General features: G+C 37.7%; 2 protein-coding genes and 1 long non-coding RNA gene across 4 annotated transcripts; 1 reads left to right on the top strand and 2 right to left on the bottom strand.

Annotated features, from left to right (window-relative positions):
- Nucleotides 1-4: 4 nt before the first annotated feature.
- On the top strand, nucleotides 5-10,844 carry LOC116290802 (uncharacterized). The gene is made up of 3 exons (XR_004196507.1): nucleotides 5-76; nucleotides 5,801-5,892; nucleotides 10,786-10,844. It is a non-coding gene; the product is annotated as an uncharacterized LOC116290802 (long non-coding RNA).
- Nucleotides 7,359-18,078, bottom strand: LOC116290796 (uncharacterized). Its single transcript, XM_031697900.2, has 11 exons — nucleotides 17,779-18,078; nucleotides 15,815-16,224; nucleotides 14,267-14,465; nucleotides 13,444-13,500; nucleotides 12,782-12,844; nucleotides 11,532-11,840; nucleotides 10,838-11,064; nucleotides 10,190-10,316; nucleotides 9,665-9,828; nucleotides 9,160-9,259; nucleotides 7,359-8,519 (listed from the first exon to the last, which is right to left on the bottom strand). The coding sequence occupies exons 1-11, from the start codon at nucleotides 17,813-17,815 to the stop codon at nucleotides 8,263-8,265; spliced, it is 1,950 nt and encodes a 649-aa protein (XP_031553760.1). The 5' UTR covers nucleotides 17,816-18,078; the 3' UTR covers nucleotides 7,359-8,262.
- Nucleotides 18,079-18,339: 261 nt separating this feature from the next.
- LOC116290797 (uncharacterized) lies at nucleotides 18,340-27,845 on the bottom strand. 2 transcript variants are annotated; one of them, XM_031697904.2, is made up of 12 exons: nucleotides 27,639-27,844; nucleotides 27,141-27,222; nucleotides 24,264-24,661; nucleotides 23,723-23,924; nucleotides 23,417-23,470; nucleotides 23,017-23,061; nucleotides 21,809-22,117; nucleotides 21,229-21,455; nucleotides 20,424-20,550; nucleotides 19,973-20,139; nucleotides 19,713-19,809; nucleotides 18,340-19,040 (listed from the first exon to the last, which is right to left on the bottom strand). In XM_031697904.2, the coding sequence occupies exons 2-12, from the start codon at nucleotides 27,184-27,186 to the stop codon at nucleotides 18,787-18,789; spliced, it is 1,926 nt and encodes a 641-aa protein (XP_031553764.2). In that variant the 5' UTR covers nucleotides 27,187-27,222; nucleotides 27,639-27,844; the 3' UTR covers nucleotides 18,340-18,786. The 2 variants fall into 2 exon arrangements, with proteins under 2 accessions (XP_031553764.2, XP_031553765.2); XM_031697905.2 differs by lacking the exon at nucleotides 27,141-27,222 and having other exon boundaries at nucleotides 27,639-27,845.
- Nucleotides 27,846-27,914: the final 69 nt, after the last annotated feature.

Raw genomic sequence — 27,914 nt, 5'->3', positions numbered from 1 at the left:
ACTTTTAAAATGAGTACAAGATAAGAGAGAAGAGGGTGTTTCTTTGGGGTAGTTTAAACTCTGCAATTAGCTTAAGGTGAGTGTAAAACTCGCAAAACTCTCGTACAAATCTAATATTGTTTGTTTGATTCCACAACGAGAGGTCTTTGTTACTCGTTGGAAACAATTCTTTCATGATACAGCACTATGCCCATCGAGTCTTTGTCTATCTTTGGAAAGTTTGACGCATCCAGCTGGTCGTATTATAATTGACGCAATTAGAAGTCATTTGGCTTTACTTTTATTTAAAATTCAAACTTTTTTTGAACATCATGTTTAAAGATGTGAATTGTTTTTCGTCAAGCTACTCTTTTTCTCGGAAAAAAACTGATCCGCACTCCAAGCGGAGGCCGTCGTGACGGATTCGAATCCCGAGTGGAGTTCAGAATTGTTTCCGAGAAAAAATAGCTTGATCAAACATTCACATTTTCAATCTTTACCAAGCACACACACAAAAACTTTCCCTTAACATCTCTCTAAAGCATCTCCGTTTTTCTTGAACATCGAAGTCTTTAAGTACAACTTACAGATCGTTTACTCAATCATGGTTTCTAACACTTCGTACCACAGGATACAAAATGTCATTTCCTGAGAATAACTATATTATTTTGACAGTTACATCCTTTGATTTTGAGTTCCCTGTTCCAATGAATGTCGTTCTGATTTCTGCGTTTCTTAAACCCTTGCTATTGTACCTTCGAAGTTCGTGCAAGCTAAGACAATAGCTAGGTGACAACTAATATTGATGTACGAAATGTGAAGTTCTTTTGTTTTCTATAATTATCACAGCAAGCATGTTTAACGTCTTGTATTTTACCGGCCTTGACTCAAGCGAAGTAAAAGAAGCACGGCAAGGCAAAAGAATCAGTGTTAAGGGAAGTTATATGCACGTTTTTACTGAACAAAAGCAATTCCCATTCCGTACAGACGTTGTTGTCATCTATTGTTTTATCTTGCACATGTTTGCACTAAAAAGATTTATCGAGAAAACACTTGAAACAGTCACTGGCATTTCCCCCACGCTTTTTTTTCTATTTATTTTAATACGACATATTTTGGCTGTTCATATACATACAGAATATTATCAAACGTAAATGAAGGATTCTGTAGACGATTTGCACGATAGTTAAACCTGTTTACGTTGCTAACCAAACGACCCTCATTTCTGGGTTTAGTTTGTTTTTTTGTTAATCGTTGAGTTATTGTTAAGTGGTTGCAAATTTTAATACGATGTATAAATAAGATGTAAGATTTTCTCCCAAACGAGCAAAAGACCAATGGTTTTTAACATGAGTAAATCAAAGAATGCTTAAAAGTTAAAAGAACAGAAGCCTTTAAACAAATGAACACAAAAAGATTTTCCACGCGAGAAGCATAAATAGTGCTAAACAAGGCACATCACGTTAGAACTTCAAGTGTCGCTTTTTAAACAGGTAAAAACTATAATTACTGTTTTTGAAGCCACATTTAATTCTGTTATTACATATAACTGGTATCTTACATTCACACGTTTTTCTGCTTTCCATAAGTCTTTTATCACAAACACAGGTTTCTATCTTATAAACGTAAATTTATATCTATTAATTTGCCCAGCTTTTTATAACGTGTTTTCGTAGTCTAAATATAACGATAGATTCCTGATCCGCAATCGAAGCGTAGGTTAATTCCTGTTCCAGCATGTTTCTGTAAGTTGGCTCTTCGCCGTAACCAAAAAAATTTTCAACTTCTATGAAAAGTGTTATGTTGTGTACGACTTATCGTTGACATCAATCAACATTACAATGAGTGCTGATCGATATTGGTCGACTAGTTGCCATTAATTTTTAAAAATAGCTTTATTTTCTTTGAATTTGCTATAGTAACTAGAAATGCAATTTAACAAGTCTAGAAATATGCTTAGATAAGCAGGTGGTACTCTAACACTTAACACGCGTTTTTTATTTGTCATTAGTTCACATACAATATATTGAAAAAAATGTCATTTGCTTTTTCAAATTCAAGTATATTATTCATACATACAGGTAAAAAGACAAGTGCTGTCAACTATCAAAACAAAATCGAATTCTCAAACTGCCAAAAAGGCGTCGTATATTTTTTGATCTTAATTTGAAGAAAACAAGTCGTTTGCCACTTATAGTCTTCTTCACGCGTTCTTCTGCTATATTGAAAAAAATAATAGTGATAATGACCATCAAAACGAGACGAACGGTGAGTCACATATTTACAAACAAAACAAAACTGAACGGAAGGGTTGAAAATGAAAACTGAAAAGCCTTTATGACATCCGCTTAGATTATAGAAGACACTGCGATGTCTCAACAGAACAAGAAACAACTCACCGTTTATCTCGTTTTGATGTCATTTTCATAATTTATTCAAGAGGAACGCGTGAACAGGTATCAGCTAGTATTATATCAGGGAATAGAGTTACATGAGATGTACTTGTCCTCAGAACGTTGACCTCTGTCGGAAGGCTAACACATAAAATAGAATTGAGATTCTGCCAACATGGATAGGATCCTTATAATCCAAGACAAAATATATAAACAGAATGAAAAGTAATTTAAAAAACCATGGACCTATTATGCTATATTTCCAGTGTGGGGCCAAAAGACTGAAAAACATTTACTTAAGAAAACTTTTCAAATCCCAAAAAGGTACTTCTTTTGTCTTGGCACTCGCCTCCTCCCGTAGGGCCAAAGGCAGACACAATTAATGATCCTGTCGAATGGCAAGGATCGATGATTACTATTGATATTATGGATTTAGGATCTACTAGCAAATCTGCTTTTTGGAAGTAGGTAAACGTGCAGCTCAAATTGACGTTGAATACATAACTTACAGCCGCAAGGCAAATACTATATGTCTAATTTGTTTTTCTCTAGTGTGCAGACGAGCTATACATTGCATGACAAAAAGAACCGCATACAAACTTAGCCAATTGAAGTCTACTAGCTTCCACTATTTGTTTATTATATCTGGTTAAGTTTATTAGAACAGAATGAATTCTGCTTGGCAAGTTTGTCCCATTTTCAAGCCACATGTTCATTCCCTCGGGCGATGAACAACACAGTTGAGAAAATGCTATGCATCACTGAATCTGAACATTTAAAAGTTTAGTTGTGTAAACTTGTTTTGACACAAAACTTTTTTGTCTAATCTTGTTTTCACACATTTTTTGCAGGTCATTGATTTATTGATGGGTAATGGAAAGTATCGCATTACAACCTATACAATATACTTTAAATCAAATGTGGTACTGATGTATCGTAAAAGGGTTCCAATCACCCTATAAATCATTCATGAAAAAGGCAGGATCAGTGCTTGAAAACAGTAGTGATACTAATATGACTAATGAGAATCCTGAAGCAAAAGCAAATAATTTTTTTACCAGTCTTTAATGTTGCTGTCTCTTTTCGATGCGATGCATACTTTTTTTCTTCTTTTTCTTCTACACATGCCTTTTGACAGATTTTTATTAGAAAAATTTAATTCCAATCAATACAGACCTATTTTACTGACTCACAACCCCTGGCAATGCGCCCTTGATAGCTGCCAAACTGATGCTGGACATAGTTGTTTCGAATCAGGGGTGCATGGCATTGCGGTTGTACCGACTCGAGCTCGTCAGTCTGAGGTCTCAGATTATTTTATTTTATTTATTTAAACATATTCTACACATATTAGCCCCAAAAAGCAAAGCTCGTGGACGGGGTCTATATATCTATTTGCTCACGCAAAATTACATGGAGTACAAAAGACAAAAAAAGAAGAACAAACTAACTAACACATGAGCAAAATGATAAAACTGAAGCAAAAAGAATTTAATAAGAAAAATCATTAAATGAATACAATAAAATAAACTATGACAAAGAAAAACGACCAGACGTCTCAGATTCCTGGAGTCGACTCGCATGCGAATAGAGTTTGTTAGGCCTTTTCCTTGATTCGATCCAGGGTTTTTCTCCCGGTTTTATGGTTTTCCTCCGCAGACAAAAAAAAAAAAAAAAACGTTCCTTAATTGGCGTTTACAGCCCAAAGGGTGTTCCACGACGTCTCGATTCGAAGATTCGATTTTTTACTAAGTTTGGAAATACATATATATTTCTTGACATTGAAATAGTGTATGTGCCAAATGCTTTGATACCGCGCGTGACAATATGTCGAGTCACTTCACCGCGTGACACTTCTACATCGCACATATCTTGCAAGTCTCGTCTCCTTAATTTTCGCGGGCATTGTTCGCGCGCATCCTTTCTACGCATAAATTTAGTGCGCTAGTGCTCAATCTCGTACCCAGAGCCTGCGTTTCTTCCTGCGGCGAAGAACGAGGGCTCTAGCATAATCCATATTTTGGCGCATGCGCAATTTTCGGAAAGTGAGATATAATCGATCAAAGTGATCAAAGAAAAAATGGATTATGCCAGAGTCCTCGTTCTTCGCCGCAGGCTCTGGGTACGAGATTGGCTAGTGCTCGTTAGTCTTAATTTCGTTATTCCAATCGGTTTTGTTAAGCTGCAGAATACTCAACAAAACCTCTTTAAGCTATTATATCTCTTCAAAACGGTGACCCTCATTTTTATTTTATACATTTAACGGAAGATGTAATGTAAATTTATTGAGTTATTAAAAAAAAGATTTATTTCTCGACCCTCGAGAACTACTACATGTACAAAAAGCGATAGTTTAGTTCGAAATGTAAATTTAGTTCGATTTTCCCTTGAGAAAGAGTGTTAGTTTTAATGCCTCACTAAGAAAAGAACAATTTTGGAAATCGTTTATTAGCTACGAATACATTGGAATATCTTTCCCCCCAATAATTGTTAATTTTTGACCGCAATGAGTCTTGATGACTGGCTGATAATGGGTGCCTAAATGATCGGCATTTTACTCACCGGATTACACTAGTAACCCCTTTTCTTAGGCTTATTTTGTTTGCCTTATGTTGTTTAATCGACTGGCAAAGTTTCAGAAAATTGACATGATTTACTTGGCATTTGCCCGCGAACGTCCTTAAGCCGGCAGGCTTTTGCAGCGTTCGATTTGTGGGTCGCATTAAAAAAACTTACTGGCCGCCGAATTGCTTTAAAAGTTTTATTAGAAACTTCGATAGGATAAAACCTTTAAACCTTACATGGGAACTGTTTATTTAAATTTCTTCAACAGACAAAAAGCAATCTTTTGTGAATCATTGAAAAAGACAACTGTATGTTATTGTTATCGTTTGAAAACGGGTTGCGATATAAAATTGGTTTTTCGCTGCTGTCAATCAAAACTAATCAATCGGTACCTTTTATTTTGACTGGCGTCAATGAAAAATTACTACCGAATTTATTCCAAGATTGATTTCCTTTATTTTTCTTTCAAAACTTGTCAATATGGGAGTATTCAAAATTTATTATATCGAAAAGTAGTTAGGGACACCCCATTTTTTCCTTTGTTTTGTGAAATTCTGTATTGAAAATAGCCTTCTTACAACATGTTTTCTAGTTGCTTTTTGCTACAGTTGTCAGCTACCTTACATTTAATTATTTATCAATCAGTTATTTTCAAACAAAAATTTATAGGTAGCTTTTTTTGTTAATCTATATATTTTTAAACGTAATCAAATAGAGGTAGATATGTATGTACTCTAAGCCATCATCCTTATCACATTGCCTCAAGGTTCAATTATAAGACACTTTAGATATATGTGGCTCATTTCAATTCGTTCTAATTTAAAAATTGGTTATTAATTTTTACATATTCCATTCCCTTTAAGGAGGCCTTGGCAACGAAAAAAGATAGCAACACTAGTGTGGAACCATGCATGGAAACGAAGTAACTTAAATACTGATGAATAAGAGCCTACTGGTTAGTATATGTGTGTAGGGGAGAGTGTATAGTAGCATGGGCGGAAATTTGGTAAGAAATAGATTCTACTCTTCAGCTTTTTTATTCTTTTCTTCTTTTTTGTTGTGTCAGTTTAATTTTTCATCCTTTTGACTTTTTGCCCAAGGCAGGCATCAGTTTCGATTTTAGCTTTCCAATTTGCCGAATGTTAGCAGAAACTAATAAAATAGATAATGAAATCACAATAGATGTCGGTTGGTTTTTCTGGACGGGAGAAAAGCTTTTCAATAGTTAATTACAATGAAAGTTCTGTGTCTAGCCTTATGCAGCACAAGGAGCGAAGAGAATAAGTTAGTAAGTTTGAATAAACAAACTAGTCTGCTCACATACAACCAGTTCAGGGATTGATTCTCATTCTGGGGCCCATTGGTGAGGGATTAACACTAATCCATAGTTCTCATAAAAGGCAACTTATTTTTTAAAACATAAATCACAACAATAACAAAAGCACCTGTTCTTTAACCCATACCATGACCATAGCAACACCCCCCCCCCCCCCCCGGGAGATATCGATGAAATACCAGGTTTTCACTAGTGTCGAAAACTTGATATCTTTCACTCGTTCTTAAACGGAACATTACATGGGCGCGCGGATATACGAATTTTATCTTCAAGTGTTCAATTGATATCTCACGAGTGAGCGCAGCGAACGAGTGAGACATCTAAATTGAACACGAGAAGATAAAATTCGTATCTCTGCGCGCCCATGTAATATCCTCTATATATCTTCTGCTATAATTATAATCTGTTATTCATAATTAGGCAGTTGCACATCACAGCTTTTTGGGAAGCATGGGCGCCTTAGCGGCGAGAGGACTTGCCTCTCACCAATGCGACACAATTGTGTCCGAGACTAAACTGAATTTGTGTACTCTTATGTTTTCTGGCAAAAATACAAATCTTTCCTTCGTATTCCAATCTAAAAGGAAACTACGTTGTAAATCTGTGTGTATATAGGCAGCGTGCTACTCGTTCTCAGATTTCAGATCAGTTTCAGATGTACGACCGACAACGTTTTTGGAAATAGGTTTATAGATATAACAAAGAATCGCCCCATGTAAGGGAATCCGGAATCCAGAATCCACGAAAGTTTAAGCTTTGGAATCCGGAATCCAGCACTCTGAAATCCGGAATCCAGTTAATAATGCAATCCGGAATCCAGTTTATGATGGAATCCGGAATCCACCCATTTGGAATCCAGAATCCGCACCAAAAGTTTTTGAATCCGGAATTCAGACCCTTGGAATCCGAAATCCATAGTTTCGGATTCCCTTATACATGGGGCAAAACGAAAATGCCACACAATACGCCCAGGCTAAAGAAGTGTGTAATATATTTATTATAATATATCTATGATATATATAATAAAATGATGCCAAGCTGAAGCATGCTGAGTTAATTTATAATAAAATAATTGAATTCAACTATCAAGGATACTTTGTTATTTTTTATTTTTTGCTCGATAAATCTATCTACCAGTGATAAAACAGTTTTTGATTTACATTTGTTTACTTTCATTTACATATTTTTTAGAAAGCTTGTTTTTGTATGAATTCAATTGCTTTTCGGACAACGCCTAATAATAATAATAATAATTTTTATTAAAAAAAGAAAGACACATCGTTGGATGTCAGAGGCTTCACGAGCGTCCCTCGCCCCGTCCGAACTCGATAGCGCTCATATAATACTAGTAAAATGCAAAATATTTAGTGACTTCCGCGTCATAGATAAGGCGCCCTGCACCAGACTCGATCACGGACTGGTGTAACTATTAATATATATCATTGGATTACGATCAACACAAACTATATACAAATAATTTGCCCGATTCTCAGAACGGGCGACGCTATACAGTTCAGCCACCATTTGCAACACCGTGTGTTTCAAGAGAAGAAGAAGAAGAAGAAATACAAACCGGGATATCTTCTAGACCTTTCCCAAATTGCCTCGATGGCCGGTATTTTAGAATTATGAAATATATATATATGGGAGGCAACCCACACTGAATTTGTGGTATTCATTTATGGATGTATTCAACTGTGTCTGCAAATGACTGCATCGAGAGGAGGTGAAAGCTATGCAGCTTGTCCCTGAGGAAGTAAGGAAACTTCAGAGATGGGAATTGTACCTAATGAAGGCTGTTTCATTGTTATTTATACCTCGAAGAATTTGAAGTCATTTGGTTTTACTCCAAGAATTGACCAAGAGTTCACCAAGATTCTCCTATAGCTCGCTGGTAGAGCATTCTACTCGGGTTTTTTTCGAGTTCCCTTACCTTCGTTATGACACGCTGAATAATTTTCATCTTCACAATATTTATTTTAGCACTGTTTAATTTTGGTTTTTGAATTCACTTTCTGGGTGGCAGTGAAATGATTGTGGAAAGGTGCTCACGCTTATATAAGGCTTCCAGTGATTAAAGGGTACGTCCGTGTAGTAATAGACATTTGTACAGTTTTGATTAATGGCAAACACAAGTGGACCACCAACTTCTTTCTTTGGATCCAAATTTAGTGCAGAATAGAGTCTTGTTCCTCCGTATGAACAACGGTCCAGGTTTAGATAGTAGTGAACTTTTGTTACGTTGACTACATGAAAAAAGACAAGAATACCAGAAGTCATTTTAGCAAACAGCTTTGACGTCCTTATGGCAGCAACAAAATTATTTTCCTTTGTTGCTGTTTTCGTAACACGCCGATTGTTTTACGAGATAGGGTTGTTAGCCCTGTGCCCAACTAACTCCCTAACATGGAGGACCTTTGACGTTTATATTTTATTCCTTATTTTGGACAAAAAAAAAAAAAAAAAAAAAAAAAAAAAAAAGAGGAATTGTTTGGAAAACTCTTTGATATTCAAAAAAATGGTTCTATGCATGGCTTATACTGATGGGCTTCCTGTGGAATTGGCAGGAATATACGCGCTTGCCGTGGCACTCCCCACTCGCCCCTGTAATAAGCTCATAATCAATAGAGTAGACCCATCAAAGGATTTTGACTGTTTTGAGTGTTGTGAGCTTTGAGGATGTTTTGTTTACACCTTTACCACGCCCTTAAAAATCGATCCTTTTAGTGCGATCATGGATCAAAGGCTAAACATATTAACGCGACTCAACTGTCGAGTTGTGGAAATATCTATCGCTTTGATTGGTGGGAGCCAAAACGCCAGACGTCTTGAGTCAGGTCGCAGAAGCATGAAACGGGTTGTAGTAAGGAATGGCACAATACTTACGTCTGGACATGTTCAAAGGAGGGACCTGGTCAATAATTGGAGCAATTTTCTTTTGAAGTGTTTCCCAAGAAGGAAACTCGATGCCTCGAACATTGTAAGCCTGAATAAGAAAGCAAAAAAGAATGAACTTAAATGACGAATGGATCGCTTCTCATGAGAATAAAAGGATCAAGAAATGGCAGCCACATGTTGGTTGTTGGCATGCATAAAGAAACCAAGACTGTTAAAGTCAACCAACTCATGCCAGTACGAGTTGCAAATATCTTATAATGGCACATTTTGTCGCTATTGGTCTATTTCTTTCTTTCTTTTTTCTTTTTTTTTTTTAAAAAAAAGATGATCATGGGATTTTCATCATGACAAATGCCAGCAACCATGTTGCATGTCAGAATGCCTTTACTCCAAAAAATTCAATGTCTTCTCTTGATGCCATTCAAGATTGGCGCCTGATGATAGGTGCACGCAAAACCTTTATTTTAACTTAGAGTGCCGTTTCATGACTTACCCTGATGCCATCAGGTGTGTATTTAAACGTTGCAGTATGATGTTTCAAGCTGTGTCTCTCACAGAAGTACACTCTCAAAGCCGATCCAGGCCAGTAGAGTTCAAAGCACAAAAAAGCTAAGGAGGCGAGGAACAAGCCCAGTACAAACAATACTGCAATCAAAACTAAAGTAGAAAAAAAGAACTTGATTGGATTTTCACGTTTACGTTTAGATAGGGTAATCCTACGTGCTAGACAGCGGTAGTACACCAGTCTCTCTGTGGTCTCGAGTTCGATTCCTGGACTTCCCATCATGCGAGTAGAGTTTGTAAGGTCTCTCTTTTGATTCCAGGGGTTTTTCTCCAGCTTTTCCAGCTTTCCTCCCTCAGCAGAACCTAAATTCCACTAAATTCCCGCTAAATTCCACTTTGATCTGGAATTCTTCCTGTCCCGACATAGAACAGCCCAGAGGTCGTTCCAGGGTGTCGATAAAATTTGATAAAATGCAAAATAAACTAGTGAAAAAATATATTCATAAGTCCTTACTTCGCTTGGCTCGTTTTCTTTCTTTCCTCAATCGGTTTGACAGTTGATACTCAAAGTGATCGTAAATGTCCTCTATTTCCATGTTTAGCTTCTTGTCTGTAACCCCCATCACAATGCAAACAAAACACTAAAAACAAGAACAGGTTATAATCTTAGATTCTTAGACTCAGATCAAACGTCGAACTTCACATGAGCCGAACCTAATGACATCAAAGACGACCGCCTTGTTGTCCATTGTTTTTTCGACGTTTGACCTGAGCCTTAGAGGTTTATAGTAAGGTATGAGAAACTAAACCTGGTTGGCTGGAGAGGGTTGTTATGGTTGTCCAAGGGCGGATCCAGGGTTTTTTTGAAAAAGGGGTCTCAGGGGTAAATTTTGTGGGCAAAGGAATCCCAGTCGCATTTTTACCACAGGAAGCCCATTTGACCTCAGGAATGACAGGGGGGTCGCGACCCCCCCGACCCTCCCCCTGGATCCGCCCTTGTTGTCCACATACAACAATATAACCTTCAAATTGTATCGATACCCTGAAACAAACTCTTAGCTTTGCAAAGTCAGGGTAACTCATCAAATTGAAATTTGTTTTTTCCCCCAGGGTTTTGCGGCGGGAGGAAAACTTGTATAGGCTTATGGAAAGATCTTTTTACCTTTACAAGATTTTCATCTCCAAACATCTTGGTTTTACGCTCCTCCAGTGCCATCCCAAGAAGTGTTCCACGACTAGACAGTACAGCCCCAGAGGGGAGGTGTGACTCTGCTATGGCTGTACCTGGTTTACTTTTTTCTAAGGATGAGTAGATCCTTTCCCCAGCGCGTACTGAACCAATGCATTTGACTTTGACGACTCCAATCACACAAATAATGTCTGTCTCCTCTGGAATATTGATAAACAAATTATGATTCAACAACAAGCAAAACCAGACCGTACCGCTATCGGTCAGAGGCTGTGCTGCAGAAGCTAGGTCCTTAGATGTTTCTCCTGCAAAAAGCTTTACTAGAGACGACAAACAAACTATATAATTGTCATTCGTATCATTATACATACTACGTGCCATTCCTAAAAGAATCGTTTATTTGTTTAATGGTTGCGCACAAGAAGACACATGAATATAGATACAACTCAAACAAAGAATGTTATTCTTTAGGGAATGACAGGTTGTCTGAATGGGAAAACATTGCACCACAACGAATAACGTCTATTGCAAGGGGACTCTTACGCTCAGGTCGAACGTCAAACTTCACATGAGGCGAACCTGATTGAAACAATGGACGACAAGGCGGTCTTATTTGATGTCATTAGGTTCAGATCATGTGAAGGTCGACGTTCGACCTTAGTCTTACCTTCTAGCAGAGACTGTTTAGCTTCGAGATAAGCAGACCTTGAAATCACCCCAGCCATGAATGCATCATCAGCATTCTCACTATCAAGGAGTTCGATAACTGCTTTCCCATTTTCATCTTTAAAGAATCCCACGACATCTCCTTCATCGTACTGCTCTGCTGCGTTTTGGTCTCTTAGCTTGAAGTGGTACCCAATATCTGCATTGCTTTGGCACTGCATAACTCTGCATGTCACGTGATCGAATGTTGCACGTTTGGCTTCAAGATGGTCTAAGACTTTGACATGATTGTATTCTGCACTTTTGTACTCTAGAAGGTAATTATAACATTAACGTCCTCAAACGAAGACCAATGTGAGAGTCGCATGCATCACCGAGTCACTGTGTTGGAAGGATATGAACTTCACGGACTAAGCTCTGTTCGATCTAGACTTCCCTACGTCCCTAGACTTCACAGTTTTCACTTTATCATTTCTCATGTAATGATGAATTCTTCAAAAATGGTCCTCTAATCTTAGACATGGCAAATTCATTTGATTCTACATACCCTAATATTAAAGATACTTAGCTAATACTTTTAAGGATGGACTTTCAATCCTCTCAATTTCTTTGACTTTTTTTAATCCGGCATTTTAAGAAGCCGCCCCAATACCAGGGGCGGCGGAAGCTGAAAAATTTTGGGGGGGCACTCCAATATTTCACGGTACCTTGAAATGACCCCCCCCCTCCCTGTTTAGCTTGATTACAAACGTGTATGTGTGATATTTCAATCAGTAACATTTTGCGCGCATTAAACCACTTGCAATTGTGCTGAGAGATACAAAAATGATGCAAGTCGTCGCTAGATATATCGTATCTTTTTTAGATACAGAAAATTATGTAATATCAAATAATAAATAATGGTAATCATAACCAAATCTCATGCGTTTTTTTTTTGTGTGTGAGGCATTATATTCTGGGGGGGGGGGGCAGGCCCCCCAAAAAATCTAGTGGGGGGCCAGTGCCCCCCCGGCCCCCCGCTTCCGCCGCCCCTGAATACTTCGATGTGAGAATGGGAAAGTAATGCATAGATATGAATTATTAGAGAATCATGAAAATGAAATTATAAGTATCTTTTAAGTATCTTTTTAAGTACTTTTACGTATCTTAAAAGTAATTTTTAACCTATTTCGACGACACAATATGTAAAAGAATAATCATGAATGAAGGCGGCCTGAAGGAAGTGAAATGTTGGATATATTATATACATACCAGTACTTGAGATAAAGTCTGCGCCAGGAGATGAGTTGCTGCTACTAGACACATCCAAGGATTCTATTATCATTGTTAAGAAAAAAAGTACTACTGTTAGAGTGAAGGCACTTCACCCGTGAAATAACTAAAACATGTTAGTCAACATGTAATAGTCAAATAGAAACACACACAAAAAAAATGGATTCTGGTCTACTAATGTGTATTAGTCTAATATTTATTTTACGGGTTTAATGACTTCACTCTAATATAGCTCTTTCTAAAATATGAGGCAGTGGCGGATCCAGGGGTGGGTCGAAGGGGTCCACGGAACCCCCTTGAAAATTTGATCTTTTAGGTAATAGAAATATGTATTATATAAATTTTGCTTAAAAGTATCCACAAAAATAATGTTGAACACGCAATGATAGATTTGCTGTTATAATGTTTAATTTACCTTTACGTTTCGTTACTAGATAGTAAATTAGGTGATTAGAGCCAATTTTTTTGTCAAACATCGACTAAACAAAAGAGAATTATACACAGTTTAAGAAACGGAACCCCCCTTTGAAAAATCCTGGATCCGCCACTGTGAGGTTCTATTTGATAATTTCACTACGTAATATTTATAAGCAAGTATATGTTTCATAAGAAAGATAGGTTTGTACAATTTTTAGATATACCTCCGCTGTCTTTACGAGGCCTTGAAGTATCAGGCGATTGTACGTCGCTTTCAGACTCTAGACAGATAGCAAATTTATGAAATGTGTTTTTGTCACTCGGTAAAGATCTATATGTTAAGTGTATGCTACATCGAGTGTATAAGCAGATTAAGAAATCTGCCTCAGTTGGGTTCTCGCGAGAACCCAACTGAGGCAGATTTTTTAATCTGCTAATACACTCGATGTAGCATACACTTAACATATAGATATCAAATTGTTTTTGTTAAATTCGTATTTAAAAAAACCTTTTAAGGCGATGTTACACGAGATGATCTTACGTGCAACATTTACAGAGAGTTGGCCTCGTGTAACATGGCTATCGCAGCCTTAAATCGATGAGAACAATGTTGTTAGTTGTGAAGGTCGTTCAAAAATCTCCATCATGTTGGTGCAAAATATTAAAAATCGTAACTTAGCGCCATGTTACACGAGGACAATATAAGTTGGGAATCGTCTCGTGTAGCTTATGTTAAGGCGGTGTATGATCATCATTATCGTCATCTTTATCAATCGTAATCATCATCGTCATCATCATGAGCAGCAGCAACTAGAACATCAGCCGCACCACCATCACGATCATTGTAACTAATGGCATTAGTTATGTTGTACCATCACCATTGTATAACGATCTTCATGAGTCCCCGTCATCGTTCGCCACCATCATGTCCATCATGATTATCATCACTATTTTCCAAGCGTATTACCGTCGTCACCATCGCCATCATCATCACGATCATTACTGGGTTTTTTTCCATATCAAGGAATACTGATGCTACTGACTTACCGAGTCTCGTTCTTTTTCTTGGTCTTGTCTTCATTAGGAAAGGGACACTAGTAAACTCCTGGTAACCCAACCCATCCACGTATTGAACCTGTATGGACACCTGGAACTTGTTTCTTGCTTCCATCTCCACTTTTGCCAACTCGTACACAGGTTTCTTGGGACCATCGTAAACCGAATCCAAGTCGACAGAAAAAAATTGCTGGGGCACAAAATATGCATTAAATATTTAGCTCTGGCAGCAAGGTAAGCCATCAAAACTTTTATTGTCTTACAGAGTATTAAAACATTTTCTTATTTAATTTTCTATGAAAAACTTTTATTCTTAAATAACAGTGGTAGCAATTTGGATCAATAAGGGACTGTTCATTAACTATGCCTCAGGGTGGGCTGGAGGAAAAATTGAAAAAAAACCTTGGAAAAATTCACAACCCCCCCCCACAATTCTATCTAAAAAAATTTTTTTGCCCCCCCCCCCTCCTTGTGACCTTTTAGACATACCTTAATTATTTGTTTCAACCCCCCTTTAAGTCAGCAAATACTATTAAAACCCCTCCTTCTTTGTGTGATTTTTTTCAAAGCCCCCCTACTTTTCCTCCAGCCTCCCCCCCAAGGCATAATTAATGAACAGTCCCTAACGTTATTAGCAAACACTTTATAGGCCTTTATAGACCCAAATTTTACCAAAACTATTACCAGACTATTAATACTGTTAAAAAGTGACAAGCCAAAAAAAAAGTCTCATTTCCTTTATGGGTTTTTGTTCTAAATGATGGTAGCGACTATGAGGTTACCCATCTCTTTCCCAATACTCATAAACCTTGATTTGAACCTTCTATAGAGCTGCAATATCGTATTTCAGAAAATTTAAAAGGAGGGTTTGAAATTAAAGAAAATTTTGTGTCTTGATGATTGCTTGGTATGAACCAGCTGAATTGCAGGCAATGTTGTTTGAGTAGGATAGTTTTCTACTTCAGCAACGTTGCGTGCAACAAATTGCGTCGTGTGTCGTGGCTCGCAACATCAATTGCCCTACTTCACTATGACGTCACATCAAAATAATATTCAACAATCTATTGTTTAAACGCAAAGGATCATGGTCGTCGGACGGGGTCAAATCCACGTAAACTAACCGAAAATTATGCTAAATCCCGTATAATTCCACGAAGAGAAGTAGAATAGCCAGCAAACGCTCAGAATATTTTTTAGTACATATTAACACACATTATATCTGAAAACCAGGCCATTTTAGATTAAACTGTTTCACTAGGAGCAAATTTAGTTGAATTTTCTATTGGATTTGGCGATTCTATCCCCGACATAAACAAGCAGTGACGTCATAGTGAATTAGGTCAATTGTATGCAACATTTTGCGCAATGTTGCACCGTGTGTCCGTAGCCTTACAATCCTTCACTGATATATGCTCAATGATCCATGTATATTTTCGCCATTCGGCTCAATGGTAAAAACTCAACACGAAACCGGATTGAAATGACATTTATCGATAGATAACTATATTATTGAGAAACATTTTAAGGACATAGTGTTACCTTGTAGAATCTCTGTCCTTGTTGCACCTCCATGTTCCCCATAACAACTGGAATTTCAACCTTCCCATTCTCATCTCCATGGAGCTTGGCAGCTTCTTTCTCTCGAAACACAAACGCCTTGATACAGAGAAGCTGATAGGGTGATGAGCACACCATCTTGACCCCTGCGTTACACACTCGCATCTTAGCAAGCCCTCCCTTTCGTGATTGTACTTTCTCGAAAACCGTGTGTTCGTCCAAGTTAAGGAACTGTAGCTCAGCTTCGCGGTGGATTTCACCGAAACTGTCTGGCGATATACCGAAGATCGGAGATGTAGAAAATGGAAGTGACCCAATCATAGTGTCGTTTGTGTACATCATGTGGGGCATGTACGAGTCTGGTATTCCAGGTTGTTGAATTCTCACTGGATCTATAGAAAAAGAAATACGTTTTAAAGTAGGTATGGGTGTGAAATCTCGCGGTATGGGCAGTGTCGAGCCGTGTTGGTGACGATGCCAGCCTTTGGTTCGTGATCAGGAGATCAATCCTAGATTGAACCTAACAGTCACGGACAGATAGATAGATAGATACTTTTATTTAAACAGGGTTATCCTATCAGTAAAATACAATAAATTTACTGTTATCAACAGGAGCTCTAACTAAAGAAAAATAAAACAAAAGAAATAGACTAAAATATTTAAGATATGAAATTAAGCTAAAAACTAACACTAATAATAATATCAATAAACTATACAATATATATACTGAATTTATATACATACATACATATAAACATGCAGAGTAGGATGTACACAAGCAGACACATACATAGAACACACTCTTGCATGCATATATGTAGGTATAATATTGTAATATGTATATGGATAGTTGCATAGGAATCCGAGAAAAGAAAAGTTAAAAGAGTTTCAGCTACGAAAATGGGATTTGACTCGGTTGATCCAAAAATTTCATAAAGTTGCTACTTGCGATAGCGGGATTCGAACCCACGAATAAGAGATATGGTAGTTCTTTAGATTTCGGTATACATGTATCTTTCCAGTCATTCGACAATGCTTTTCATCAATATGACCCCGAGATCGTCATAATCAATTAGATTATAAATAAAGAATTGTCATCAACTGCAGTTCTTTGCAATAGAAATCATTTTGTAAACATGTCAAGGTGTTATAACTGACAACCTAAAGTGCAAATGCATACGGAAAAGAAAAAAAGCTTTATCAAAATTCAAATTAGTTAAAGCTTCCGAATCTAAAAGTCAATGAATGATTAACGATACATATCATAATTAACTAAATTAATTAGCAATTAATTAATTAATTCACAAATAATTAAAACATGAAATTCTAGTGATATGATAAAATAATCATGTTTCAAAAACATGGCTATGGTCGCCGTTCAGTCCATGGCTTGAAATTCTACTCCTTGTTACCATTTGAATACTTGTCAATCATCAAAACCATCGTCGACACTCGAGTAGCCATGCATGTACATAACAAGGAAATATATTTCATCTTTCTACATGGTTTCTAGTATTAAGTGCATAAATCGAGTTAATTTAAAGTCTCACACTCCTGTATCTATTCTTTGTTGTACTAGGATAGAAGTTGGAAAAAATTTGATCCGAATGTCGACGTGAAGCTAACACAGATAGCTTATTCCAGCCGGAACTTTCCGAAACGCCACATTTCCTTATTAGTACAAATTATTCTGAATATCGCTGTACTATTTTCTCCTATGATTTGCTATACCTTCGAAAGTAAAAGCACTTTTCTTTTAGCATCAGTTTGAAACAACATTTATAATATCAAATATCTTAAAATGCCATGATTGTAAGAAATTTAAGTCAGGGTTTTAATAAAGTCTTGTAGTGATGAAGAACAATGAACGCTTGGCTTTAGTCTCTCGTAAAAAGTGTGTAGAAGTTCTTTAGTTTGACCAGAAAGCAGCCAGCCTCCTAGCTTACCTGATGAAAGAAGAGGTTCTCTAAGTTCGTCCGTCATCTTCACCAACGAGTGAGAGCAAGAACGTAGCAATAAAATCGCTTAAAGCAAGTCAAGTTGGACTGATCTTGTCCTTGACGTGACACAGAGCCTTCGAAAAGAGCCTAATAAGACAACGACACAACTATTGGAATGGTTTCGAAACCTTCGACTAAGAACACTAGGACCAGCTCTGAATGAGATCAGAAATAAGACCTGGACATCTAGAGCTGAAGTGTTTAGTTTGATTCTAATGACGTTGAATAACATAGGGGTTTACCCGTTGCTTTAGGCTTCCTGTTATGACGTTATTGAACTACCACAGGGAGCCCAAAGAAGCTACAGCAAAACGAAGCAATACTTTATTGAAACACTTGTTTCGTTTCTTGTGAGGTTGCGATATTGCTCACGTATGCGCTTAATGATCTTACGTCTGAAGTCCATTCGATTTCTTTCTTTACAATTTTTTTCTAATTATAATCTTCAGCAATATATTGTAATATTCAGCTTTCTTCAGCAATCTCTCCTGTAATAACAGGTCTTGATCATCTTTAATCAGTTATTGTTTATTCTACACGATCATTTCAATTTTAGTGACTTCGTAATTCAAAACTAGCTCAAAAGGTTTTAGAAGGAGCTTTAGAGGGAATTATTCGTATTATACAAGATGACGTCATGAGAAAGTGACGTCACTAATAACAACAACGGAAAAGGAGATGATGCTAATGTCAATAGGGCCTTTACAGCTAAGCAATCACGTGCTGATTGACGGAGAGGGAGATGATACTAATGTCAATTACCATCTCCAGATTATCAAGGTATACATTCATTTATTTTCTTTACTCTTTCATTTTCCCATTCCTTATATTCCCATTTCATTATCTTTCCACTGTTCCTTGTTCAACTCCCATTATTTTCTTTTCCCCTTTCCCCTTTTCTCCTTTATTTCATTCTCCCTTTCTTTAATCCACCCTTCATTTTTGATAGGGACATCAATTCGTTTTGAAACTGCTTCTTGGGTAACAGTTAAGTCGTTTGGGGTAATACTTGACACTTTCCTCGTTTCTCCACCCCTCAGGGTATACATCTGTATAGTAATACACTCTGGAACATTTCTGGTCGATGGCGTAAATGATTGGTCCTCCCACTTCCTTGACGGGATCCAGGTTAAGGACTGTCGCTAGTTTGGAGCCTCCGTAGGAACAACGATCAAGATTGAGGTAATAGTGGACCTTGGTGGTGTTTACTATATATAGGGGGAAAATGACGAGAAATATGAAAACGAATGACAAATGCATAGATGGATGGGCGTGTGGAATAGAGGATGGATGGATGGATTTAAAGAGTGGGGTGGATCGATGAGGTAGTGCAGTTAGTGGGTGGATGGGATGGATGGATGGATGAGAGGTGAGGTGGATGGTATGGGTGGATCGATGAGGTAGTGCAGGTAGTGGGCGGATGGGATGGATGGATGGGTGAGAGGTGAGGTGGATGGTATGGGTGGATCGATGAGGTAGTGCAGGTAGTGGGTTGGATGGGATGGGATGGATGGATAGATGGATAAGAGGTGGGGTGGATGGTATGGGTGGATCGATGAGGTAGTGCAGATAGTGGGTTGAATGGGATGGATGGATGGATGAATAAGAGGTGGGGTGGATGGTATGGTTGGATCGATGAGGTAGTGCAGGAGTGGGTGAATGGGATGGATGGATGGGTGAATGAATGAAAGTGGATAGAGATGGGCTGATGGATAGATGAGGTGGTTGGTATATAAATGGGTTGATGGAAAAAATATTGATGGATGGGTAAATAGATGGATTGAGGGTGGAGAGATGGATGGAATGTGGGATAGATGCAAGAATAAATCAATGAAATAGTCAAAATCATTACTGCAAAATCTAGATATGACTTGGCTTACCCTTAGTAGCATTTAATGGTGGTAAGTTTTTAAGCTGATGCAGTTTATTTTGCAAAGCAGGCCAAGATGGGAATTCCATCCCATAAACCTCGAACGTCTAAATAAAATTTAAAAATTTAGTCATTTCCAGTCAAGAGAACTTTTACTCGTTCTGTTTGTTGATCGTTTCTGCTGTTTTCAATATGTTTAGAATATAACTAGTCCCCTCACACCAGGAATGCAAGTGGATCCACCTTGTTAATTTTACTTCATGTATTTACCCTCATAATTTGACTAGGAAAGTATTTAAACGTTGAATAATGGCCTTTGATGCTTCCCATTTTACAGATATACACCCGCAAGGCGGAACCGGGGTAAAAGAGCTCGAAGGCTAAAGCAGCCAGGCCAATCAGTAGGACCCCAAGTACAGAGAAAATGAGACAGAGAGCTGTTGAAGAAAGAAAAGGAAAACATCAGTATTTGTACCTCGCAACAACAACAAGGTCAGTTAAAAGAACATGTACACTACATAGTATATGAAGGGAGGTATATGAAAGGGGTATAAAACGATGGCGGAGGGAGGGGGAGGTTGGGAGGAGGGGAGGGAGGGAGGAGGGGATTGAGGGAAAAGAGGGGAGGGTAGAAGTAGAGGGGAAGGAGGTCAAGAGGGTATGATGGTGGCTATGGTCAGGGTATGTTGACTTTCGATATGTTACTTCATGTAGTATCTACCTTGTCGGGCTCGTTTCCTCTCTTTTCTCAGTCTTATGGTCATCTGTATGTTGAAGTGATCATACAAGCTTTCTACCTCCTTGGCCACTTGTTTATCAATGATTCCCATCACAATACACACAAAACACTGTGGACAAACAACCAATATTCGTCGTGTACTGAACAAATCAAAGAAATATTTTATGATTGGTGATATTATAATGAAAATGCTATTGTAGATGATGAAAAATTGATGATGGTGATGACGATGAAAAACAATTATGGTGATAATGATGATGATTGTGCTTATAATATAAATATTAAAGATAATGATCATAAAACCATGCTGAAGATGCTGAGGCGTAATGATGTAACGATAATGATCATCATGATCATCACGATGATGAAGATGTTAAAAAAGATGCTGATACTAACGACTGTGATGGTGATGATAATGGTGAAAATAATTATAGTAATGGCGAGAGGGGTATGAAAATAAATGAAAAACGATTGAGAAGAAGAGGAAACATTGATGATGGTGATGACGAAAAAGCTGATGATGATAATATATGATGGTGATTGAGGATATAAGGATGATGATGATTATGGAAATGATTTGATGATCATGATGATTGAGATGAAAAAAATGATGTTTTTGTTTATGATGATGATGATGATGAAGCAAAGATCAAGGCAATGATGGTCATGATGATTAAGATGACAATGGTGTATGTGATTACAGTGATTGTGACATTAATGGTGATTACTGATCAGTGATCATGGTGATGATGATGAAGCACAATATGTTTAATGACGGGAGTCTTACTTTGACAAGTCTTTCCTCGTCACTGTTCCTCGGTTTACTGTCCTCCATAGCCATCCCTAACAGAGTCCCTCTCTTGGTTACCATGGCACCCGGTGGCAACTGCGACTCTGCCATAGCCATACCTGGCTTGTCTAAGTTAAACGAGGAGTATATCCTCTCTCCAGCACGTATAGAACCAACACAGTTTACCTTGACGATCCCAATAACACAGACCACATCCGAATTGTCTATAGTGATTCAACAAACGCACCCATTTGAAAAAGTTTTTTTTAGTGATATACAACATAGAGCAGTTTTTCGTATGCCTGTGAAAAGCTCTGTGCCGTATGCATGCCTTGCCACGACCATGAAGTCTTCTATAATCTTGATTAGCTGGGTTTTTTTTCTCGCGCAATGTGATTGGTGTAACAGTGTCGTGGCCTTGGCATGACCTTGTCCACGCCGCGCCGCGCTCATGGCGTTTTTGAGTATTTGATTGGATGGAGAGTAAATTCTCGCGCAGTGCGATATGCCGGGCGTATGCCTTGCCGTGTCACGACCGCGTTAGTCCGCGTTAGTCCTAAACGTCAAAGGCACTTACCTTTTTCAAAACCCTGTTTCGCTTCAATGTAAGCAGACCTCGAAATCACCCCGGCCATAAAAGCATCTTTAACGTTGTTATTATCAAGAAGATCAATAACCGTTTTCCCTTCATTATCTTTAAAAAATCCCACGACATCACCCTCTTCAAAGTCCTCCCTCAAAACCGGGTGTTTCAGGCCAAAACGATATCCAATGTCCGCATTCTTAGGTGATGTCATAACACGAAACGTTAGATGGTCAATGGACGCTCGTTTTGCTTCAAGGTGGTCCAAGATGCGAACCCTGTCGAACTCCACAGTCCTGGGATCTGAGGTATGTAGTAGCAAAACTAATTTTAATTTTTTTTGTATTATTTTTTATATATAAACAAGATATATAGAGGATATTACATGGGCGCGCGGAGATACGAAATTTATCTTCGAGTGTTGAAAAGATCTCTCACAAGTGAGCGTAGCGAACGAGTGAGAGATTTTCAACACGAGAAGATAAATTTCGTATCTTCAAGCGCCCATGTAATATTCTATTTATTATATAATTATCAATGACAGTATGTTTTGGCTTTTTCAGGCAATTCTTTCCGCGTATTTTTGAATAGCCATCGCAATGGTGTTATTTTCACACGTGAAAATAACATGTTATTTTCACGTGTGAAGATATCAATTTTTCGAAATAGAGAAAAATAGATATTTCATCGGTAATTATGTAATAAAATAATATTCTTTAAACAAAGTAAGAGGGTCTATAAGTGATTAATGAACATTTTAAAGGCACAGTTTTAGCTTGGTTGTAATGCTTCCAATTTCAGACAATGTGTCATTTAATTCCCTTGAGTTTCGTGTCTTCGTTTAAAACAGTTGTGTATGAGAAAGCACATGAATAAGGATACAGCTCAAACAAAAAAACTTTTATTCTCAAGAGAATGGCACGCGTTTTGAAATGGACAGCAGTAGACCTCCTCGGCTTTGACGTAATGTTTTCCCATTTCAGACCACGTGTCATTCCCTAGAGTATCATTTCTTTGTTTAAGGTTTGCGCTCGGTTGCACATGAGAAGACACATGAATATGGACACAACTCAAACAAAGAATATCATTCTCAAGGGAATGACACGTGGTCTGAAATGGGACAACATTACGCCGAGCCGAGGAGGTCTATACGCTTATAGCTACATGGAAAAATGTCAGAAGAACGGACATGGTTGTCATACCTCCACCGTTACTTGGTAGACTGCTGTACAGCGGACTTTCCATTTCTTAGATTTTTTATTAGTCAAAAACAACAAAAAGGTTAGTTTCGTGTTAGATAATTTATTACTGTTGGCTGTTTATTTTAAAAGTGAGCGCATGGTTTTTAGCTCTAGTCTTCTGTCTTTTTGAAGTACTGAACATTCTTCAAATATCTCTTTCCAATTTAGGGATTCTTGACTTTTTTATCATTCTCTCTGTCTCTCCTCTCTTTACCTGAAACAATTCTCAGAACACGTATGTAATTTTTTTTGAAATAGGCGGTCATTTCCTATTAAATTTCATAATATCATTCCAACATGGCGGGTGTGACGTCACACACGTCGCAGTCTTAGTGTAATCGTGTTTGTGTTTGCCGCTTACCTATCTCATGATGAGTCCTTTGGACATCTGGAGAATGCAGACTGTTTTCATCCTCTTAAAATAGATGAAAACATATTTTCACTGATTAGTTTTTGTACCTTGCCCCTCTTTAAACGATTTTTTTCACTTTGTTCCGCTTATTGCGTCTTGATAGCATCAAGATGTATTAATGGGAACGGCAAATCACATTCCAACATATATATCTTAAGGCACAGAATTGGACGATAAATTAAAGTTGACACATATTTTTTAGAACCTTAATTTTTTGACACGTGCGCAATGAAATCAAACATGATTCCTAGTTACCAAACTTCCTCTTCATTGTCCTCGGTTTGGTTCTCATTAGAAAGGGAACACTTTTGAACTCTTGATATCCCAGGCCGCCGATGTACTGAACTTGAATCGATAGCTGAAACAGATTCCTTGTTTCCATTTCGACCTTTGATAGCTCGTAGACCGGTTTATTGGGCCCCTCGTAAACTGAATCCAAATTGACAGAAAGAAATTGCTGAAAAGATGAATAAATGAGGAGTGAGAACCTGAAGGGATGGGCTGATCTAATTCAGAACACGGATCACTTACACTCGGTTCCAACCCTGGAACGACCTCTGGAGTGATAGTCAGGGCATGGCTAACTCACAGATCCAGCCCTGAAACAACCTCTGGAGTGATCTAATTCAGGGCATAGCTAATTCACAGATCCAGCCCTGAAACAACCTCTGGAGTGGTCTAAGTCAGGGCACGCACGGCTAACCCGAAGATCAAATTGGAATTCATCGTGTTAGGTTTTACGAAGGGAGGAATGAATGACGAATTAGTATGCTTCGTGATAACAATGGTGTCCTACCTTATAGAATCCAGGGCTATCTTCAACATCCATAATCTTCCCCATAACTACTGGCAGTTCTATTCTTCCATTCTCATCGCCGTGGAGTTTCGCTGCTTCCTGCTCTCGTGACACAAAGGCTTTTATACACATGATTTGAACGGGAGTTCTGCACACTATCTCGATTACACCATTAATAACTCGCATTCTTGCCTGTCCTCCTCGTCGAGATTGAACTTTATCGAACACCGTATGCTCGTTCAAGTTGAGGAAAAGAACTTCAGCTCCTCCAGGGTGCTCGTAGAGGGTATCTGGCGAAGTTCCGAATATGGGGGATATAGAGAAAGGAGGTGTGCCGTATATCGTAGTTGCTGGTAAAGTCATGTTGGAGAAGGAAGTGGAGCTTGAATCCTGATGTTCTGTTAAAAATAATCAGATATGAAATATTGATAGCATTAATAGCGTTAAAAAAAATTCGCGAAAAAAATGACTCTATAGATGTGCCGTGGCCGTGACCGTGACTCGGTAAACAGCTGCGCATGGCATTTAAACCCCCTCTATACTATTGACCTCCTAGCTGCTACCATAGTTACAGAGCTCTATTATATGCTCCTACTTATTACTCATTCTCGAACCCAGAGCCCTTATTTCTCACTGCGCATCCTCTACGCCATTATTATTTTACGTCGAGCATGCGCATTAAGAAATAAGGGCTCTGGGAACGAAATTACTCATTACTGATATAGTAAGTAAATCACTGCTCATGCCTAGAGAAGATTTCGAGCTTGATATGAAAAAAATCATAGCAGGGTGGGGGGAGGGGGGGGGGGGGGGGAGGGGGATGGTTATCGGGAGAGATTTGTCTTTTGGTGATCATAATTAGGGCATTTGAAATTCCCGGTTCTATCGAGACATCATATAGCTGCCATGTTGCTTCTCATTGCGAAGCAGAGATTGTAAGTGTGACGTCATTCGAATTATAAAAAAAACTTCCAGGTTCAAATCAAAAGCTAACTATATACTTGTTACGAAGGGTAAACAGAGGCTTTGCACCATCACGTGATGGCAGCCATGACAGGAGGCACGAACAATGGAATCTGGTCTTATCTGATTTACATTAGAAAGAATTTAGTTTCCCAGGGGAGAAAGACTCTATTGTTGTGCCTCCTGTCATGGCTGCCATCACGTGATGGTGCAAAGCCTCTATTGAATTGTTCTGAACTTCGTAGCAGCATTGATTACAAGTCCTCTAAAGACAGGGCCTTGCATATCAATTTATTATTTGGTTTTGTTTATAACCGCAAATAGTTTTACTTTCGATAAGCTTTAATCTTTTTTATGGTAAACCCAGAAGGAGTAACTTAAGATTCTCCAGGTTTCGAAAGTTGGCTTATGTATTTTCCGTTAACGACTTTTCATTTATCTAACACTTCCTTATTCTCACGGTTTAAAAAGCTTGAGATTTAAATATTTGTCTTCGTATGTCCTGCTTATTATTCAACGTGAAGAACAGTTCCGTGTCAAGGAATATTTGACAGTAATTTGCTGAGGTTTTAAAAGTGAAAGTGTTCAACTGCAGGTGACGTCTTAAACAGAGTTGAAGTACCAATATCCGTAAAAGGGAAAAAAACTCATCAAAAAATGAAAGAAAAGTAATCGAGAAAAAACAAAAAATATGGCGGAATAAATCATTTTACGCTCTGGGCCGGGTTGTTCAAAGCTGGATTAGCGCTAATCCAGGATTAACTCTACAGGTTTTATTAAGAGTTAACCAAGGATTAGCACTAATCGGGCTTTGAACAACTGGGCCCTGGTGTTACCAAGCCGAAATCTTTCTTTCCATCGGGTTGAATTTACACCACCGCTCAACCTTAAGGAGGAGAAGTAAATGTTGAAGAGTAATAGAGTAGATGTGGATTTGGCACTGATATACTTCTCTACATCATTGGTACACACTGTAGCATACGTTTACTTGATTATCCGATTGACGATGTCGAGACGTCATAGTCATAGGAGTAGCTAAACATAGACGACACTCTAGTTATGATACATCAGTGTCATTAACGTTGTCCACCGAAAAAAGACATTTACACATTTACACATTTAGACTAAAGTGAGCCTGAACTTTAAATGTAAAATTCAACTCGTGAAACTTTGAAACTTTGAAACTTTGAAACTTTATTGATGAATAAAAGAATACAAAAAAGAAAAACTATATAAGTGACCTGCATATAGCTAAAGCTAGTCTAGGCAGGTTAAATTCACAATATACACGTAGATTTACAAAGATGTCTTTATATGTTAATAATACTAAATAATCAGAGTACAAAGAGCTGAATAGGAAATGAAAAGTAGTTCACTGAGTAGAAAATGAAAAATAGCTCATTACAGATAGACTTACTTAAAAAGTTTGAAGATCTCAGTATCATCGAATCAGTGAATCGAAAATCCAGAATGCCCCGACCATTTAGTGAGGATTATAGATGGAGAATTGTATTTCAGCGTTTGTTTTATGCCAGAACATTCGAGGAAACACGTGATATTTCTTTTAGTCTAAATGTGTAAATGTGTAAATGTCTTTTTTCGGTGGACAACGTTAATGACATTGACTGTATATGCACTCACATGCTTAATAGTCTTATGTTTTGATAACATGTTCTACTAAGAAGCTACATAGTTATTGGAAACACATGGCAGAGCGCATTTTCCGTGCTGAATATTTCTTAGAAACTTCTAATTCTATATTCAATAATAATTTCACTATTCGTTTGCCATGTGGAAATGATAGCAAGGAAAGATCATGAGTAATTCAGATCGTGTGTGTCGCTAGCTTTTCGTTCTATATCGGAATTAACTAATTAATTTTAAAATTATCATTATTCGAGGTGAATAAGTTACCTTGTTGCAGAAGTGGTTCCATCAAATCGCTTACATTTTCCGCCATGATTAGTCTTCAATTCCGCCTAAAAACCTAGACTGACTAAACATTGAAATTCAAATTTATATTTAATTAATAAACGTTCAAATTAAGTTGGTGACAACGATTCCTAGGCCAGTCGCATCATCTTGCTATCACAACTCAAGTAAGAATCCAAGATTTTTTTAAAAAACTTGATTTATCGAAATGCCAAATATGAACTGCTCGGTTTTTCCCCTGACGTATAACTTCCCGTCGTTGGAAGTCAATGATTGGATAGCGTTAGATAAACTAGAAGAATTCTAAGGAAATAATTTAATTTATGTACCGCGAAGAAGTTACCAGAGTCACCACAAACCGTATAGCACTTGTTTATTGTGTAGTAATGTAGTGTATTCGATCTAAAACATGCAGATCACATAGCTTAATATTTACGATTACAATCGTGTATAATGAATCATAAAATTCACACAACTTACTTCTGTGGCGACTATATAAAGACATACTTCTTACACTTCCATAAAATTCCAATCATGTAAAGTACAGGTTAGCAATAACGTCTTGATAGTCCAGGTTAGCAAAATACGTGTCATACATTTTTGAAAACCAAAAAAACTGTGTCTTGATACTCATTTACATAAATCAATGTTATCATAACACGTGATAAAAGTCCACGTGACATAAGTCACACAATCAATGTTCAATAATTAGCATAAATTTAATCTAAACATCCTCCACCCCGATGAGGGCATAGT

This window comes from Actinia tenebrosa, unplaced genomic scaffold (assembly GCF_029948245.1).
Source record: "Actinia tenebrosa isolate PJP-AT-01 unplaced genomic scaffold, QUT_ActTen_1.0 PGA_scaffold5__44_contigs__length_20552954, whole genome shotgun sequence".
Classification (NCBI taxonomy): domain Eukaryota; kingdom Metazoa; phylum Cnidaria; class Anthozoa; order Actiniaria; family Actiniidae; genus Actinia; species Actinia tenebrosa.
Note: the sequence above shows the minus strand (reverse complement) of the source record. Positions and strands in the feature narration are given on the sequence as shown.

Bases quoted from the DNA above. Each gene is read 5' to 3' on its own strand.
- LOC116290796 (XM_031697900.2), bottom strand. From the start codon at position 17,815: ATGACGGACGAACTTAGAGAACCTCTTCTTTCATCAG. The intron at 12,845-13,443 runs GTATATCTAAAA...CAATGATAATAG, and splicing joins GCCTCGTAAAGACAGCGGAG to AATCCTTGGATGTGTCTAGT. The intron at 11,065-11,531 runs GTAAGACTAAGG...TCAATATTCCAG, and splicing joins TAAACAGTCTCTGCTAGAAG to AGGAGACAGACATTATTTGT.
- LOC116290797 (XM_031697904.2), bottom strand. From the start codon at position 27,186: ATGGCGGAAAATGTAAGCGATTTGATGGAACCACTTCTGCAACAAG. The intron at 23,062-23,416 runs GTAAGCGGCAAA...AAAAAATCTAAG, and splicing joins AAGGACTCATCATGAGATAG to AAATGGAAAGTCCGCTGTAC. The intron at 21,456-21,808 runs GTAAGTGCCTTT...GAATCACTATAG, and splicing joins GAAACAGGGTTTTGAAAAAG to ACAATTCGGATGTGGTCTGT.